Genomic DNA, 19,959 nt, shown 5'->3' with positions numbered 1-19,959 from the left:
AACCATTGAATCTCCAGAATGATTGATTGCTGCTCGTACATACAATCACGGTCAATCTAATAAGACGTTTTGAGCACTGAAGGCTGCATTATGGTTGTGCTGGATGCTCTGAATGTCTTCGTACCGTACGTTAACCCACTGCAAAGCCTCTCTCGATTCAGCTCAGTTTGCATATTTCCAGAGGCAGTTGTCTGCATTGTGATAGATTGCTCCTTTTTTTAATGTGTTTACTCTGCGTTCTGCGCTAATGCAGAAGAATGGAGGCCTTAATCTGGACCTCCCATAAAGGCATCTACCCCGAGGGCACTGTGTTGCCATTTATTTATTTCTCTTTTTTTGTGTGTGTGTGCCACAGGGCTAATGACACGGGAATCCTCTCCTATAAAGACCACCTGCCAGTGAGCCAGATAGTGATCGGAGACACCAACAGGACGGGCTCTCAGGCCGTCTACCACGTCGGCCCTCTGCGTTGTTATGGAGACAGTAGGTGATCACCTCAGTGTTGGAGCTGCTGTGCCGGATTTGGTTGCAGATGGAGGCCTTGATTCCCAGGCTTAGGCTTGATCAGAGGCAGACCAAGCTCAGATGATGTCCTTATGCCTCACGTGTTCATCCACGGACAGACAGTTCAAGTGAATCTGTTCCGTTACGAGTCGGACAACTGGGCTGTGTGGACTGTAACCTCATAAAATTGGATTCTCTAACTCCTGTTTTGCAGCCAAGCAGGGGGGGGGGGGGGGTGCCAAAATGTGGGGCAACACAGCGGGGGGGAGGCAGAGCTGGACAGCAGCACTGGAACATGAAAGAGGTTGTAGATATTTATTGCTTCATGTCCCACAGTGAGCTGGGGACAAAGGGCAGGGAATTATTAGAAGCTCATCTGCAGTCAAATGAAGTCCAGACCTCCCTTGGTGTTCTTTTATACAACGCTTCCAAAAGCAATCAAATACGTCTTCAGACATCGAGAATATTTCCAGAATATGTTCTTACTTCCTGCACAATCACTACACATTATAATGAATTTATGGACATTTGTTTTTATTATGCAAATAATTGTATGTCAAACTAGGGCTGCACAATTATTCGAACATTAACCGCAATCCCGATTTGGGCACGATCGACTGATATCGACCTTTAAAATGCGTTTTAACGGTCGATATCGATCCAGATGTCACGCCACTGCCCGCGCTCCCGACAGCGATACACCGAGTTTTATACTCTATATTATGTTGTGAGAGCAAACGGGCAGTGCTCACCATTCAAATGTGAAAGCGCAATCAACTTATTTTATCCCTAAAATCAATTAATAATCGTGATAAACAATTGAGATCTCAATACTCGGGATTGTCATCTTGGCCATAATTGTACAGCCCTCTGTCAAACTCTGCTAACAGCATTTAGTTTGTAGACAAGTTTAGGTTACTACCTTGAATTACTCCTTTCTTACTTTAAAGGCGCTACATTTGATATTCAGAGCTTAATGCTTCCACACGGCTAACAGTGCTCACAGCGCTAACAGTGCTCACAGCGCTAACAGTGCTCACAGCGCTAACAGAGCTCACAGCGCTAACAGTGCTCACAGCGCTAACAGAGCTCACAGCGCTAACAGTGCTCACAGCGCTAACCGTGCTCACAGTGCTCACAGCGCTAACAGTGCTCACAGCACTAACAGTGCTCACAGCGCTAACAGAGCTCACAGCGCTCACAGTGCTCACAGCGCTAACAGAGCTCACAGCGCTAACAGTGCTCACAGCGCTAACAGAGCTCACAGCGCTAACAGTGCTCACAGCGCTAACAGAGCTCACAGCGCTCACAGTGCTCACAGCGCTAACAGAGCTCACAGCGCTAACAGTGCTCACAGCGCTAACAGAGCTCACAGCGCTAACAGTGCTCACAGCGCTAACAGAGCTCACAGCGTTAACAGTGCTCACAGCGTTAACAGTGCTCACTACGCTAACAGAGCTCACAGCGTTAACAGTGCTCACTACGCTAACAGAGCTCACAGCGTTAACAGTGCTCACAGCGTTAACAGTGCTCACTACGCTAACAGTGCTCACAGCGTTAACAGTGCTCACTACGCTAACAGTGCTCACAGCGTTAACAGTGCTCACTACGCTAACAGAGCTCACAGCGTTAACAGTGCTCACTGCGCTAACAGTGCTCACAGCGCTAACAGAGCTCACAGCGAGAGAGAGAGAGAGAGAGAGACTTCATTCTCTGCTCAGGTAGACATTACTCCTCTGTATCGTTACATTATGTGATGCTCTATTAATGCTCTGAATATCTAATAGAGAACTTTTAGTAAAGGTATTCTGGGATATCGTCCTTTTTTCATTTTATTCTGGTACCACAGCCTCGCACAGCGTTGAACTCTCCCAACTGAAGTTCTGTGTTCTCAAATAAAGCAGCTCATTAAAAAGCTGACATCTTCATGTAGTCTGAGATACAAAGACTGACTCACCACAGAGACAGCAGCATTGGTTGTTGGTTAAAATAATTAAACTGTTACCTGTTTCGACGTCTTCCTGACTGCGGAGCTCTTGCTATGCTGTGAATAACGGCCGTGCTCGTTAAGCGAAGATGAAATAGAGTGGTGTTATTCGAACGTCCCAAAACCTGTTTGGGACGTTGCGACAGACTCCTGGTTGTGTGAATTTTAACCGCAGAGATCGCCGCTTGCTTTCTGTTTCACACCAGGAGTCAACACTGAAAACACCAGTGACAGATCCGGTGTCATGTTTCATCTCAATCATCCATTTGTATATTTGAAAAATGATTTTGAATTAGTCTCCTTATTTGGTGCGCAGCCCCCTTCAGTGAAGGATCTTCCTACCTCCACTTTACTCTCATCTTGCCTTTGCTTTCAGAGTCTCTGTGGAACGCCGCGTCTTTTTACCAGGAGTCCTCCTACCTCTACTTCCCCACCCTGCAGGCCGAGCTCGCCTCTGATATCTCCTTCTACTTCAAGACGAGCGCTCCTTCAGGAGTGTTTCTGGAGAACCAGGGCCTCAAGGACTTCATCCGAGTGGAGCTCAGCTGTGAGTCAACGTTCAGAATAGAGAAGTAGAGAAAGAAGCGCATGGCAAGGACATGCACACAAAGCCATACCGACACGAAAGTTGTCAGCGATATTTATTTTGCTTTTCTCAGAGGGAAATGTTGGCTGTACTGTACTCGACAGTTCAATTTCCCCGAGAAGCACTGCACTGTGTGATGTAGTCCTAATGGCGCAGCGACGGTCACGGGAGACTTTAAAAGCGTGCACTTACGACCCATGTAGTGAAGCTGAGTCCTTAATGAACACACCGGTTGGGGGAAGATTTCCTTGTAGATTTACTGGAGGAAAAAAGGAGATAAAATCAGATTTATTCATGCAAAACATTGACTTGTTTACACCAGCGCCAAGAAAGAAATACGCTGCAGTTGTAAGGTTTTTATGATTGCATTATTATAGCTGTTGGAAAAAAAAGATTTGGAATTGTTGATTGCAGTGTGTTTTGTTCACCAACCTGAGGGAGGAGTTCGCAGGGTATTTGGAGCCATTCTGTATTGCTGGAGCGTCTGAGACGTTGTGAAATATTGACAAGCTGTCAGCTCAGCCCCCTCATAAATCTATTCAGGTCATCACGTTTTCGCAGCAGCATTGTATCGCATTGCATCAGAAAGGGAGAAGAGAGAGGAACATAAAGCACCTAATATCACATTCAGCCTGACCTGTGTGTGTGTGTGTGTGTGTGTGTGTGTGTGTGTGTGTGTGTGTGTGTGTGTGTGTGTGTGTGTGTGTGTGTGTGTGTGTGTGTGTGTGTGTGTGTGTGTGTGTGTGCGCGTGTGTGTGTGTGTGTGTGTGTGTGTGTGTGCGATTCCCCACTGGCTGTCCAGCTCCCTCGGTGGTGACCTTCTCCTTTGATGTGGGAAACGGTCCAGCGGTCCTGACCGTGAAGTCCCACCTCCCTCTGAATGACAGGCAGTGGCACTACGTGAGGGCAGAGCGCAACGTGAAGGAGGCCTCCCTGCAGGTCGACCAGCTCCCCCTCCGCTTCCTGGAGGCTCCGGCTGACGGACACCTCCGCTTACGGCTCAGCAGCCAGCTGTTCGTGGGTAGGCTCGCTGTCAGACTCAATATACCGCCGCCAGAGGTTTATTTCAACCTCCATTAATTGCAGCAAGATGTAAACACAACCTTGATATTTTATCGCCTCATAGAATTCGCTTGGTGAGCATAAGTCCAATATTCACTGTCCTTTTAGCTGTGTTGCTTATCTCCTCCAACTCCTGAGGGAACTATCGGGCTCTTCAGCTTTTAAGTGCTCCATTTGAAGTCGCTGATGTTGTCCGTGCTGGTAGTGCTGGAGACTTTAACCGGTAGCAGTGGCCTGCTGCTGGATAGTTGGGTTGGTCAGCGTGAGCCAGAACAGGAAAATTGTGGGCAATGAAAACCGAAACAATGAGCTGAAAGAAAGAACCGATGAACGAGTGATGATTCGCCGTGGGTTTATCAGCAGGAGCTTTCCCATTGTTAAAATAAGAATATTTATCGGTGCCGCTTGAAAGGAAAGGTTCAGATACCTGAATACAACACTCAAATGCTATGTGTACTTTTTAAAAAGTGAGGAATTGGTCGATGCTATAATTCCTCTTCTCCAAACTCACCTTGAGGTGACCTTTTCGTAGCACAACTACACTGCAAGAAAAGGAGTCAAAACTCACAGCGCCTGTTTTGTGCCAAAATGAATTCCGAAGTGCAGCTCGTGTTAACTTTTCACAGAACTTTGAAATTCATTTTTGCACTGAGCGAAGAGTGTGTTTTTATTTCCCATCTCTGACAATAGTCGCAGTACAAAGACGTGTCTTCACAGCTAACATGGAGAGAAAGATGGCAGCTAACGATACGCTAACTACACTAGCTGCCCTGTAAGCTGCTGCTTATTGTTTTTTCATTGTTGCTCTGGTTCAGGAGCACAGAGAGTCTTTCTCCGCTCACATTTCTCCAGCAGCCCCCCTCCCCCCTCTGACAGTTTAATGTGTCTCCTTAATAATACGCCGGCGCTCTACAGGGGACAGACCCCATTTAAAGAAGTGTGTTCTCCATTTTACTGGAGGCCTACAGTTCATGCACTTAATGGGTCATTCACTTTCAGAAATAATCCATCGGAGGAAGGAAATGACAAATGGGAGCAATACTCCTCTGTTGATCTCAGAAGAACTTGTCATTAATTGAAGATTTAATTGTTTTCATAAGAGGTGTAATTTTAAGAGGTGGAGTTTTTTTCTCTCAGAAGATCAAAGTGGTTATGCCGGCTGTTAAGCCTTCCCCTGACATTTGTAAACTGATTACTAGTTTGGAAAAGTAGATGATAAAAAATTACTAAAGTTTTATAAAAATGTCCCAGGGTCCCAAGTTTCTATGTTCACAGGGACATATATTCACAGGGTTATATATTTAGCAGGGACCTATGTTCCCAGGGTCTTATATCCCAGGGTTCTATGTTCCCTAGGTCATATGTTTCCAGGATCCCATGTTTCCGGGATCCTATGTTCCCACGGTCATATGTCCCCAGGGTCCCATGTTCCTATGTTCCCAGGGACATATACATAAATTCCCCTGGGTTATATATTTTGCAGGGTCCTATGTTCTCAGGGTCTTATGTTCCCAGGGGTCTATGTTCCAAGGATATTATATGCCAGGATCCTATGTTCCCTAGGTCCTATGTTTCCAGGGTTCTATGTTTCCAGGGTCCTATGTTTCCAGAGTTCTATGTTTCCAGGGTCCTGTATCTCAGGGTCCTATGTTCCCAGGGTCTTATATCCCAGGGTTCTATGTTCCCTAGGTCCTATGTTTCCAGGGTCCCTCATTCCAGGGTACTCTGTCTCCAGGGTCCTATGCTGCCAGGGTCTTATATCCAAAGCTCCTATGTTCCCAGTGACATGCAGTACATTCCTCAGGGTTATATATTTTGCAGGGTCCTACAGTCTTTGGGTCTTATGTTCCCACGGTCCTGTATTCAAGGTTCCTATGTTCCCATGGACCTATATTCCAGAGTCATATGTTCCAAGGGTCCTGTATCTCAGGGTCTTATATCCCAGGGTCCTATGTTCCTAAAGTCATATGTTCCCAGGGTCCATCTTCTAAGAGGTTGGCAACGGCTATCTTTGCAGTTCAAATTGCAGAAGAACAAAGAGAGACCAACATTTCAAATGCATTTTGAATGATTAAAACTCCATCCAGCCGCTGTGGAGGAACTTCTTCTTCACCAGTAGGCTCTAAACTGTAGTTGGGTGATTCCAACATAGTGACCCAAGGAAACATACATTGAACATTTGACCCAGGTGAGAAACATTGCCGACCACATACACCCTTTGAAAGGTTAATCTGTCGCATTAAGAGGATATTGAGCTGGACAACACAGGACCCTGGCAACAAAGATACGCTCCGGAACCGGGAGCTAGTAGCATCGACAGCACTAACCCTGACTACAATAAGTTGTAGCCATATATCCCGATACAATACTGCGAGCTGGTATGATATCTGAAAGCCTGTCTTCTCCTGCTTGATATGACTCGTAACATATGGAGTCCCTGCTGTTTGTTCCATCGACATATACCACCAGACATATGCCAGATAAATTCAAAAACTTGAGTGAAGTATCATTTATCGGCCTCGTGGGATCATGAAGGGAAGCTTCCTCCACCTGTTTGCATGTTGTGTTTTGTTTTCTGGGATAAATTAGAGGCATGATAACAAGTCAGTCTGCCACCTCTATGAAGCATTAATTATCAGCTCACGGTGATGTTTATATTTCGTCTTGATTTGATTCCACATGCTCCAGCGCCCACAGAGTTGCTCTCGACTGGAGTTAAATAAATGTTTGCGTAATATCCTCATCGGCCTTCAAGGGAATAAAAGCATGAAAGATGCATCTGAGCACAGCTGTTGTCCTCCTCACAGGAGGAACGGCATCCCAGCAGAGGGGCTTCCTGGGCTGCATCAGGACTCTGACCGTCAACGGCGTGAGCTTCGACCTGGAGGAGCGGGCCAAGATGACGCCGGGCGTGACCTCCGGGTGTCCCGGCTACTGCAGCGGCTCCACCTCCCTCTGCCACAACCGAGGGAGGTGCATCGAGAAGAGCAACGGCTACGTGTGCGACTGCTCCCAGTCGGCCTACGGAGGGACCACCTGTAACCAAGGTGAGTCCTGATCGACAGCAAAAAGCTCCACGCTTAATGTAATTAAACGGGTTAATGTAGATTACAACGAATAAATAATCGATCACTGCCAAGGTTATTCCATTACGGCGCATCGATAAAAATGCAAGCCATGCAAGAGGCAATTAATACTTGTCCTGGCTGCAGACTCCGAGAACATTTAAAATGCATTAAACCAAATGATCTCCTACGAGCACAGCCGAGCCCCACCAGAGCAGCAGGCTGAGCGTAGAGCGTAGATGTACAGAGATATAGTTCTGAAGACGTTGAGATGGAAATCCTGGCTGCAAAATGTGACCACACTGCACTATTTGCGCTGTTTCCTCTCGCTCAGCGTGTCGATTATGTAAGCGGCACCCATGCCAGGATACAGTTAATCCGACTGCTGTTCAAAGATCTTTCTGCTTTATTACAACTTGGATCTCAGCTGCGTTGCCGTGGTGCCGATCAGATATGTCACCTGGAGGTTCCGGGCTCTTCCTCTGATCTGTGTCTCTCTGGGAGTTAAACTTTCAGGTGTTAAATTGCAGCTCTTAGACAAACGCTGTCAGATGTATGACAACGTGATGGCTCTGAAGTTCTGACACAATGAAAGTGCTCCACTTTAAAAGCAGCGGTTTGATTAAATGAATGTTGACTTTTTACGTATGTTTTTTTTAGTGTCAGTTTTATTTTCTGGTCTTTATTTAGTGTATAAATATATCAGCACGTTACCCAGCAGTGATATGAAGCCGCTGCCTAGAGATCAGTGGATGTGCAACTAGCAGGAACTGTGGTACCACCAGGCAGCAACCTCCGGTTCTGAAAAATGAAGCTAATGCTGAGGTGCCCTTAAAGCTGCATTCTCTCTAGTGTCCACCAGGGGGCGACTCCTCTGGTTGTATAGAAGTCTATAGAAAATGACTCTACTTCTCTCTTGATTTATTACCTCAGTAAATCTCAGGGTTGTTGTTTTTGGACAGATTTTCATTTTTAAAAAGTGCCTTCCCTCTATCTCTACCCATTGGGCACAAACTACACTTTTTACCCCACTTTTGATTGAGTCGCGTTGGTTTTTCCTGCTCACACTTTTTTACATTTTGAGGTGTAATGAGCATTGCAGCATCTGGAGGCTGTGAGCTGGGCTTCGGTCTTTTAATCTGGATTGCAGAAACAGTGGTAACGGAGCTGCCGGCACTGGAAGCTCTTCATCTCTGTCTTTCTCTGCGTGTCCTGCAGAGGTGTCGGTGTCCTTCGACACGGAGTCCTCAGTGACCTACACCTTCCAGGAGCCCTTCTCAGTGATGCAGAACAGACGCTCGCAGGCCTCCAGTGTTTCCACAGAGAGCAGCAGCAGGGCCAGAGAGGACATGGCCTTCAGTTTCGTCACCTCCCAGAGACCGGCCATGCTGCTCACTGTCAGCACCTTCAGCCAGCAATACATCGCTGTCATCCTGGCCAAAAACGGTACGTACGGGTCTCGCATTCATAGTATGAAAGAGAAGAAAAAAAGACCTGCTGCACAGTAATAACTCATGGCCGTGACATATATAGTTATGTCCGCCAGGCGTAAGACTGTGGGGAGATCATGCCTTCGTGTGTGTGTGTGTGTGTGTGTGTCCGTCTAAGGCTAATCTCTCATATTACTAAACCCATGAGCATAATATTTTACATGCTCATTTATGACTTATGCATGCTCAAGGACCTCTCGTGGTTGCGGTGACTGTTTTATACCGGCATCGACTGCTGACTCGAGGGTCCACTAGTGATCAACAGCGCCTTCAGTAGCAGGAAGGCATTTCTGGCAATTTGCTCAGCTGAAAACAAGCCTCCCTTAGTCAGTTGTTTGGCCTTCGTCACGGCTCAAAGACGCACAACAATTGAAAAGTTTGGTCTCGTTTTGAACCTGAGCATCTTCAGATTAATTTCATACCCTTTATGTTGTGATCCGCTAATGTGAGGCACGATACAAGATGAATATCTCCTCGACACACCTGTCAGAGAGCTGCACTCTGCTGAGTGCCCTTTAAAGTATTTACATACTGTGAATGTCATCTGTAGCTTTCATCGCTGATGTGGAGAAAACGGGAAATTCGCCGACGCAGCGAGCCGGATAAATTTAGCAACCGCGTTGTTGGCAAACACGTCTTCCACCTACTGACACACCAAAGTACCGCTGCTTACAGTAGCAGCTTGTGGTTTACATCGTATGGCTGCAAAGATTTGGATGCAAACATATTGTTTGATGTGTGAAGCCCTCAGATCTGCAGCTCTCCGTTGAAGCGACTGATTAGCATGAGGACAGTGAGGTCACACTCGTGCTTTCTTTTTTAAGGGTTTTCTTTTTGGGATGAGCAGTCATGCAATATTTATTTAGAATGTGTATAACCCACTTGGCAATTAGTGGATTCGCTCACAGGGCTGAAGTAAATCAATCCAGTTCGGTGACCTTTGACAATTTGCATCGTCGACCGACAGCAAACTGTCACTGTTGTGACGGCGCTGATCTCTGAGGGAGCAGAGAGCCTCTACTGCCGGTCTTAAGCTGTGTGTCGCCAGCCTCCTCTGTCTTCCTGTAAAACGGCTCCACGTCAGAGTGACGATACGGGTAGATTGTACAAATATGTTTTTGGAATAGCAAGTCAATATTTATTGATTTAACCCGACAAAGAAGCGGTGGGTTTTGTGTTGTTCGTTGATCAAATAATGATCGAATGTCAAATAATGACAACCGGGTAGAGAGACGGGACCAAAGCAGCTCAGTGTCTGATAATAACGGAAAATCCCCGCTCTCGCAAGCTGACACAATTGCGTTACCATGGTTACCGGTTCATTTTTTTTGCATAATTACACAGGAGAGTGCTTCCTTTGACGGCGGGCCGGTCCACTTTACACTCGCACTACAGGCGAGATACACGCCAGAGTTCACCTGGAGATCGCCAGTTTTTAGGGAGATTTAAATGAATGAATCATAATCTCATTGCACTGCAGCAACCGGAGGAGTTATTTATTTTATTCTTTTGTTTTTAACCTCCGGCAAGGACTGATTGCAAGGACATGTACAGATTTGCCTTTTAAAACATGTCTTGAAACCTGCGATGTCTCAAGGGGCGGACGGTCCACTTAATTAACACATTGGTGAATCTCAGGTTTGTTTTCATGGTGCTGAGCAGGAGGGAAAGTGAGGCTGACGGTGAACAGGCAGCTAATGCGTTTCTTTCTGGTGCTGCAGTTCATAATACCGGAGCCGCCCACACAAACTGATTACGGGATGATGAATAGATTTAGCCTCCGCTGCTCTGCTTCTATGCTGCGTCGACTCATCGCGAGTCTCACAGTCCAATACGTTCCACCGGTCCAGATGCACAGGGAAAGGTTGTTGTGTATCCAAAGGAAAAGATTTCTCACGAGAAAGCTGCACTCAGTCGAGTGCAGACCTCCGCCAGGTGTGTCTCCTCCTTCCCTCCGCCAGACAAAGAAGAGTTGAATCTCCATCAGTCATCCTTTAAGTCAAGACGGCAGCAAAGACAACGAAAACATCATCTTTTATCGCGCCTTTAACTTTAGTGGATCATGACACATCTGCTGTTGAATTAATCTGCCGATTGCCGGAGATGTCGTTTGCTGCTGATGCAGTAGTTGAGGAGCGAGAAGTCAGCAGTCAGTGACGGTATATAACAGGAAATAAAAGAGGTGTTTTGAGCAAACATCATCGAAAATGAGCAGAAAAACATTCGGCTGATGGGTCCAGCAGTATGTGAGGTTAGCCGTAGACGGAAAGACGCACGCACGCTCTCACACGACTGAATACCTGATCTCACGAGCTTACACCTAGCAGAGATAAAAAGACTTCACACTGCAAATAATAGAAGAACAGAACAAACCCGACTGCGATTGGACTAAACTGTTCCACTTTCAGTCTGGAGAAGATTTCAGAAAAAGGTCCTCGCTTTGCTGCAGAGTATTTCCTGCTGTCAGCGCAGTATCTCCGCGTTCTCAGCTTCCGACACATGAAAGGCCTCAAAGCTTTCGGCTGACAGCCTTTAAGCTGCAGCCGAACTTCAGAGCACCGTACTGAGTGACAGAGCAGTTGTTAGTCGGAGTCGGTGTCAGTGTCCTGTAAGTCACTCTTCTGTGGTAAAGGAGAACTCCCATGTTCCTCGGGTCTCTGTAAACACCGACGGGCAGAAGGAGACACTTCATCCACGGTGCCCTTGGTCTACAGGAGCACTCTCAGGATTTGAAATGAATCACCGCGCAGAGCCCTTCACCTACAAACCGGGAATTGTAATATTGACCCGGCTCCGCTTGACAATGCACAGCTATCTGACTCTTTGATCTGCCAGAGATTGTGTGTGTGGGAGGAACACTGCGCACATATTGACTTCTTTTGTTCTGTGTGGGAGACAAGAGCTCAGAGATAAACATTTGTACGTCTCAAAAGGGAATTGAAGAAGTTTAGATATAGCGGCCTATTCATATGTGAGCAGCCACATCATTTCAGTGTTTTCTCTTCTGCTACGAGGCATCACAATGAGAAGTCATGTCAGTGGACTGGACGAGAGTCTGCGGCGTTTACATTTGCATTGAGCAACGATATAATGTCTCCTGCACCCCGACGCACACAACATAATCATGGCTAGCAGTAAAGAGAAACCAAAAATGTATTTCAGTTCAGTCAAAGTTTCATGGAATTGTTGTCGCGTGACTGTTGGCCTCAGGAGAATCAATCGTGGCTTCCTAGTTGCACTGAGGAGCGCATCATTTCATGCTTTTTACAGGATCTGGTGAAAGCAAACGGTTTATTCAGAGCGAGATTATGAATGAGACGTGTAGAATAAAGTGTTTTTGATGAAATATCACAATTTGAAGCTTTGTTTTGGTGTCTTTTCTTGCTGGAAGCGTCCATTGCACATGAAGGACATTAGGAAAGATACGAATCTGACGATAATTATGTTTTTTACAGCTTCTGGCTCGGATGAACAGTGTAGTGCTGGCGGTCTGGGGATGAGAGGAAAGCTTACGTGTCTTCACATGCTTTGTTTCCAGGGAGTCTGCAGATCTGGTATCACCTTCAGACCGACAGGAGTCCAGACGTGTTCCGCCCCGTCCTCACTAACCTGGCAGACGGACGACTCCACCGGATCAGAATCCACCGAGTGGGAAAAAACCTCTACGTACAGGTGAGCGGCGTGAACGCCTCCAATGGCCACGGTGGGAACTTCTTCCACCGAGTCATGCTTTTCTGTTCCCATGGCGATACGTTTTGCGTTCCCTCTGACCCATGGAAAGAAGCACAGCCGTACTCTTAGCCTCGCCGAACTTCATCACACGTCAGTAAGTGACTCGTTGAATTTTCTACCTGCTTTCCAAACGCACAACAGAGAAACGCTGCTGAAATGAATCTCCCACTGTAATCAAACTCCACGCGTCTCCGTGTGATCAGCAGGTTTATTACATGTCTGCAATTTTATAAACGGAGGTGGACGCAATCAAAATCACTGCAGTGTTTTATTGCACATCATCAAGTTAAGTGATGCAACTGAGTCAGCATAGGGGGGGGGGGGCAGAAGCGAGCGGTGTAAATGGCTTCAAAGCTAACTGTGGGTGGATATGGGGTGTCATGAGGCGATGGAGGAGACAAGTCTCAATCCATAATGTATTGAAATGCGCTGCTGCTGCTGCTGGTGTTGCCTCGGTTTAGATTTCTCATAATTGCCTTGTTATTTGATTTCTCTCCGCTCGACCAGATCGACCAGGACATCCACAGAAAGTACACGCTGTCATCTGATGCAGAGCTGATCTTAATCAGGTCCCTGACTTTGGGCAAAGTCACCAGTAAGTCCCTCCCACCGTGTTCACAAAACTGCTCACGTCATCACCAATGTTAGTGTCTGTTAATGACCGTTAGTCCCACCCATCCCCCCCCCCCCCCCATCTCTGCAGGGAGGGAGAACCTCGACGAGGAAGTGACGCAAGCGGCTTCCAAAGGTTTCATTGGCTGCCTCTCCTCCGTCCAGTTCAACCACGTCGCACCGCTGAAGGCGGCGCTGACGAACCGCGGGAGCTCGCTTGTGACCATCCGTGGTCCGCTGGTGCAATCGAACTGTGGAGCGCTGGCGGAGTCCACCTCGCACACGCTGCAAGGTGAAACACTCACTCACACACTCACACACACACACACACACACACGCTTCATGATCGTTGAAAGGTCACTTGAATAAAAGCGATACGGAGCCAGAGTGTGCTGCACTTTTTCTTCCTAGTTTTTCTTCAGGCCTGCAAGTGAGATGGAAAAAGGTGAAACCAAATCAATTATTTGTTGACAAAATCTTTACAGTTATTCATGCAGCAAAAATGTTCTCGTTTCAGCTTCTTAAATGTTGTGATTTGCTGCTTTTCTTCATGCTGTTCTGCATGACCTCTCTGATGAGTGGCTGACAAAACAAGTTCTTTGAAGAGAACAAAATAATTGAAACATTCATCAACAATTTTAAAAAAAGAGAGAATTGCAGCCCGAATGTCTCGCCGGGAATATTATAGACTTTATTGGATGGTACAGGGGATGCACTAGCACTGTCCCTGCACAGCAAGAGGAGCCCAGGGTTCGAATCCCGGGCCGGACGGTCCTTCTGTGTGCAGTTTGCATGAACGTGACCGTGAATGTGTGTCTTCATCTCCTGCGATAGTCAGGCAACCTGCCCAATGTCAGCTGGGATCAGCCCCCCCCGCCAACCCGGAACAGGATAAGCGGTTCAAAGATAATGCGGTTTATTGACAATGCAGGATTAGCGATGGATCGGATGTAAACTGGGCCACTGCTGAGGACTCAGCCTGAGCACATGGCTCTACCTCGACTTCAAGCCCTCGTTGTTTCGTTGCTGTTTCGCTATTTGTCTCTGTCTTGCCACTTCTCTCTGCTCTGCTGTGAAACTATCTCATCACTGTGGAAAAGGCGGACCTCCCTTGAGCAGGTCGTAGCTGAAAGCAGCATGCGGTTCCGTGATGATCAATCTATAAGTGACCTGGTTTTGTAAACCAGAAGCATCAACAAAATGGCTGCTAACCCACTAACTGGTCCTTGTGTCGCCCCGGGCTTTCTGAAAATGAACAAATCAACTCGGAGCAGAACTGGCAGTCTCATCTGCTTCCTGTTGAGCTGTCACACTTTTTAAAAGTGACTTGTGAATTGAATGGCAGTCTCTTTAAAAGCAGACACATTCCAGCTGTGTTTTCCGGTCGTCTGTCTGAACACATGCGTTTACCAATGGAGCTGTCGACGCCGGCGTCTGAACAGTGACACAGATGTCTTCTTACTCCTCACATCTCTGTTTGTTTGGTGTGAAGCATAAAAACGTAGTTAGCAGCGACGCCGGCAGGATGGACAGGCTCTGGGCTTTGCTTACATCTGACCACACTGCCACGTCATACACCGTGAATACATATATCTACGTCAAACATCAACACAGTTCAGTTGCCGTCCTAATTGTCCCGTCTGTTCGAGGCACCAGATTGAGCTGGCGGATGCACAGATGAGACTCGCATTCAGAGCGTAATGACAGAATGTTGGCAGCTACGTGGACGGGCTCATCTCGTGGAGCTACAACATGGAGCAGCGGCTCGCTTCAGGCCTCGTGCACCGCCGCGATGCCTTCAGTGTGACGCGTTCAGGTCGGCCAACCCTTCTTCATCAACACCCCCTCCTTCCGACCGCCACTTAACCAGCATAGGGAGACATAGAGGACTGCAACGTTAAAAGGAGAGACGTGAAATGCACAACTGGTGTTTTTCATTTTCCTTTGCGCCTCAGTGACTAACGGCGATTGTTGAAACTGGTCCAGCATTGCGGGACAGCAGCCGCTAAACGGTCTGCAATAACGGGGCAACTCCTCACCGTCAATGTCCACTGAAAGTGCTCATTGTTGCCAAAGAGGAGAGAGCATTTAATCCGATGTTTATATTATCCAGGACGTGGAGTGAATGGAGCTGCTGCCGCTGCACACGGCTGCCAAAGCACGACCAAGACATCAGCTGAGCGTCTCTCTCCGACGGCTCATCTTAATCCAGTCATTTCTCTGATTATTTATTTTGTATGCTTCAGAATTATACCCATGCAGGTCTGAAGACCATCGTGGAGTCAACCGTCGTGTCTGTACTCGACGGTAGCGTTGTTGTGAGCCCTCCGCCGTCGATTCACGGTGTTTGTCTGAGCCGGTCAGTGGCCGAAAGAAACACTTTCACTGGTCGTACGTTGACGGTGAGGAGATTACATTGCAGCTCGTTTACACACAGAAACATGGGGAAACGGGGGCCAGGTTGAAAAGCACCTTTCATTTGATTAGTACGGAACATAATTCAGTGTTATTCTGGAGCTTGGCAGTGGAGTGTCAGCCAGACAACCAGAGATGTCCCTGGCAGGCATCGGCCTCCTGCATGACGGGAGGTTAATGTCTGTTCATGTGTCTGTTTCTGCTCCTCCAGATCAAACTGTAACAGCAAACAAAGACAAGGAGCAGCACGGCAGCAGCACCCAGAAGGACCTGGCCGTGATAGCAGGTCTGTTGTCTCACTTCGCTGCTGCTTTATTTCTCTTTGCTTAATTGAAAATGAGTCCCAGCTGCTTGTCATTCCCTCGATTTGCATCTTCGTTCTTTTCTTTCTTCTTCCTGGTCTCTCGATAGCTCAGCTTTAGCTCAGGCTCATTCTCATCACTGCCAGTCACGCAGTTCTGTTTGAAATTGAATTGACAACGATGAAGAAGAAGATGATGATGATGATGATGATGATGATGATGATGATGATGATGATGATGATGATGTTTAAGGATTTCTAAACAGGGAAACATTGCTTCGTATTTGTTCGTCTCCTGTCACTTTGTGGTTGACAAATGCCCCGAGCTGACCTGCAGCATCAGTATGAGACCAATGAAATCATTGAGATGAATAGTTGAACATGTTGCTAAAATACACTTTATATCCAACAACACGGTTAGATGTATGATGAAGGGATGAATGCGTTCAGGGGGAGTTATTACAGGAGCCGAAGAGAGGCTCATCGACGCCTGCAACACAGTAAATAACTTTGACTTCAGCCTGTTGAGGCATGCTGCTTTCAGAACTTCTCAATCAGTGTTGTGATATTGTGACGAGATACAGACATAGGACGGGTTTTATCATATTTTCTTCTTCTTTATTTCAGCGACAGTAGGCTACAACCCTCAGGTGACACCGCGTTAACAGCAATCGTTATTTTTCCCGCCATTCCTCGACTTCAGCAGCACCTTCAGTTCTGCTGTTAGGAATTATAGACTTTCCTTTATGGCCGAAAGCAGGACTTCAACATAGGACACGCGTTCGTCTAATATGGTGTTAATTGGGCGTTAATTATGCCAGTTTACTATTCTCATGAACGCACGTCTATTCACAGGTGGCATTCGTCATGTCCACGCTGATCGTTTACATTCAGTTATCTGAAGTTGGGAGCGTTTGCTAAATCTGACCACTCGAGGCCACCGTATGGAAATAAAGTAAGAGAAAGTTCGGATAAGAATTGGTAAATGTTCTTGCATGAGCTAGTGGTTATAATACATTGTGCCACAAGGACCCATTTTTGTGTCTTGGCAAATGTACAAAATGCTTTAATCTCTAAAACAACCGAGTCAAAGCAAATGGGCGTCGACCGCTTTAGATGCGGATCACAAGAAGCGTAATGTGGACAGAGCAGCGTTGTCCCCCGGTGTCCCCCTAATGTCCTGCTGTGTCCTCAGGTGTGGTCACAGCGGTGGTCTTCATCGCCGTGTGCGCTCTGGCTGTGATAAGCCGCCTCCTCTATCAGCAGCGGCGGGCCCAGAGGAGCGGCAGCATCAAAGAGAACAGCCCCGGCGTGTACACGGACTACAGGACAGAGCTGCACCTCCACAACTCCGTCAGGGAGAACGTCAAGGAGTACTACATCTGACTGCGTCGTGCACTCTGTGGACCGACAGGCCACGAACTTACCTCTCTCGTATAAAGGACTAACAGGTGGACGCGCTGCTGCAGGAATTTTTTTTTTTTCATAAATATTTTTTTTTTACGACAAAACATCCACGTGACCTGGAAATGTCTCCCAGGAACACTGCAAAAAAAAAAAAGAAGAAAAAATGGCCTGCAGCCTGTAGTCCGCTCTGGTTCAAGCGAGTGGCTGAGTCTTTACAGCTGTTAGTGTGTTTGATGTTGGTGAAACTGTCAGAATCAAGCTGCTGTGTCGTCGCAAAAATGTGTAAAGCAAAAGGTGAATGTCCTGGAGGGGGGGGGGGGTGAAGAGGGGTCACCGCGAGGTGCCGTGAGCGACGGCTGCTGTACATCCTGAATGCGCACAACTTCAAATATTTCGTTTGAAACCCCTCACCTGCGGGATACGTCCGCATCGCAGCAGGACTCACTACATTGTACCTTGCGAGTCAGGAGATGTAGGCCAGGCCTGTAAGATATGCGTGCACTCGCTGCTCTTCTTTGTTTTTTTTCCAGTGGTGGTGAATGTTCTAGAAGAAGAAAAGGGGGACAACACTGCCTATACTGTATGAGTGCCTAATTTGCATACAAGTTTTTATTTGAACATTTTAGAAGTTATTCGTGTGATCTGCACAAAAGCAATCGCATTTACATAGAGAGGAGCTTATTGTCATTCAGTTCTGCAAAAACCCATTCTGCATCGAATAAAAAAGGAGATTTGAGTTCCCCTCTCGCGCACGTCGGCCAGCTGACCATCAGTAATGTTCCTTTCACAGCCTGTTTGAAGTAGCAGAGAAATTGACAAACCTAAATCCTCTAATCTTCTGTCAGCTGCGAACCAGAGCTGTAACTCAACACTTTCAAGTGTTTCAGGTTTTCAAGTCTTGGCCCCAGAAGTAAGCGTTGCACACCGCTCAGACCGCGTGCATTTTGTTGTAGGGATTACTAGCGGAAAACTCGTGTACACTTTGATACTTTGTGTATTAAAATGATAAACGGATGAGAAAACAAGCGGTTAGCTGTAGCAACTAGCGGTTAGCTGTAGCAACTAGCATTTAGCCGCCACAAAACCCCAGTGAGGGGAGTCCCATCAGGCTGGCTCGGGGTCTAATCTGTGTAACACGTCGACAGAAAGTCCTCTGATCGTGGGAGAGTTGGGGCGGGTCCCTGGGATCAGTGCACTGCTGCTACATTTAAGCTAACTGCTATCTGGAGGTCGCTAACTGGGGGGCGAGGCAAGGATGCAAGGATGCAAGTCAAAGCTACATTTTGGCCAGATCTTACACGTTGCACCTTTTAAAGTATGGACGATTTCAAAGGCAATTATGTCCATTGAATCATGAAGGTAGCAGAAATAGGAAAACTAATGGAGAGGATGATCATATTTACATATATACAAAGCAGTCATATAAGCAGTAAGGGTTGTAACCATCGACCGAACGGTCAGGAATCTCGCCAAACTTTGCAGGCAGCCAGTAATAATATCTACAGGAACAAAAAGCTCTGCATCTACTGGTATTAAATCTGGCAAAGCGTGACTCTCAAGCGGTATCTTTGGTGTTCTTTGACAAACGGGCAGCAGTGTGGTACGTACAGGAAGCGCTGAGCTCGGCAATACTTCTAGGAGACCGGTTAAACCAGCCGTGCCGGTCAAGTTTGCCGTAGTATGAAAACAGCTTGCACAGCTACACTCATCTCCAGGGTTGCGACCTGCTCTACGACAGTGAGTTTGTGCCGCTGTTTGAGGTTGCAATGCTTGTATCTCGGCGATATGACGGGCCAAACTGACACTGTACACCAAACTGATGCAAAAGTTTAGTGTGCCTGTTCTTTTGCAGCGCTGGCCAGCAGTGCTTAGAGCTTTTTGCAACCAAGAAAAAAAGGCCACATATGTTTATTTATTATCTGGATTACAGGGATAAGTGGTGTTTTCTATATACTTCAAGCTGACTACTTTTTATATACATCTTACACTGGTTGATCCTGAGAAAAAAAAAAGAAATCCATAAACACACAAACGAGGCAGAAGGTCTAGAGCACATGTGTCAAACTCAAGGCCCGCCACGTCATTTTATGTGGCCCGCGAATCCGCCAGCAAAAAATAAATTAAAATTAAAAAAAACATTTTTTTGGAAAAATAATTAAAAGTTAGACTTGATAATAAAAGTATCCCCATGGTCGAAATTATGAGATAGAAAGTTGAAATGATGAGACAGCATGTTGTCTGTGTACCGACATTAAAACTATGACAACAGGTGGACAGGAGAGGCAACAGCCCGAAAAGAGGTTTTCCAACGATTGAAAAAGATCGACAAACAATCCCAAAATGTCCACGAAGAGAAAGATTGATGCAGAGGGAAGAAAATGTAATGAAAGATGTGAAAGAGAATACATGTTTGTGCTTCGAGGAGAACAACGGGTCTGTCTTCTGTGTTATGAGGCGTGTCGGTGATGGAGGATACAATTCACGTCGGCATTTTGACACCAAACACGGAGCTAAATTTAGCCTCCGAGAAAAACATCAAACTGTCCAAGAATTAAAAGGCAGACTGCAATCACAGCAGAATATATTGACACAGCTACAGCCCAGTGCATGCTGAAGGTATGTGAGCAGAGCTCCGACCAGATACAGACTTTTACAAATGTCAGTTTGTGAAGAAACACCATCGCAGACGAGTTGATGAACTAGCAGCAATCTAACAACACAGCAGCTTAGAGACGAGCAGGTACTTGTGTTTCTAATGAACTGTTGATGAAAGCACAGACAACACGGATACATCATCT

General features: G+C 46.7%; 1 protein-coding gene across 1 annotated transcript in view; it reads left to right on the top strand.

The window, feature by feature from the left end:
• Positions 1–17,140, top strand: part of cntnap5a (contactin associated protein family member 5a) — a gene marked incomplete at both ends in the record, with an annotated part of 74,416 nt that extends 57,276 nt beyond the window's left edge. The window contains 10 exons of the mRNA XM_079276659.1: positions 356–483; positions 2,868–3,038; positions 3,880–4,098; positions 6,947–7,186; positions 8,423–8,650; positions 12,233–12,366; positions 12,934–13,021; positions 13,130–13,330; positions 15,665–15,739; positions 16,950–17,140. Coding sequence (XP_079132785.1) covers positions 356–483; positions 2,868–3,038; positions 3,880–4,098; positions 6,947–7,186; positions 8,423–8,650; positions 12,233–12,366; positions 12,934–13,021; positions 13,130–13,330; positions 15,665–15,739; positions 16,950–17,140 — 1,675 coding nt within the window. The remainder of the gene's footprint in view (positions 1–355; positions 484–2,867; positions 3,039–3,879; positions 4,099–6,946; positions 7,187–8,422; positions 8,651–12,232; positions 12,367–12,933; positions 13,022–13,129; positions 13,331–15,664; positions 15,740–16,949) is intronic.
• Between the last annotated feature and the right edge of the window lie 2,819 nt (positions 17,141–19,959).

Source organism: Melanostigma gelatinosum, assembly GCF_949748355.1.
Source record: "Melanostigma gelatinosum genome assembly, chromosome: 10".
Taxonomy (NCBI): Eukaryota; Metazoa; Chordata; class Actinopteri; order Perciformes; family Zoarcidae; genus Melanostigma; species Melanostigma gelatinosum.
The sequence above is the reverse complement of the archived record's forward strand: the minus strand, read 5'-3'. Positions and strand labels throughout refer to the sequence as shown.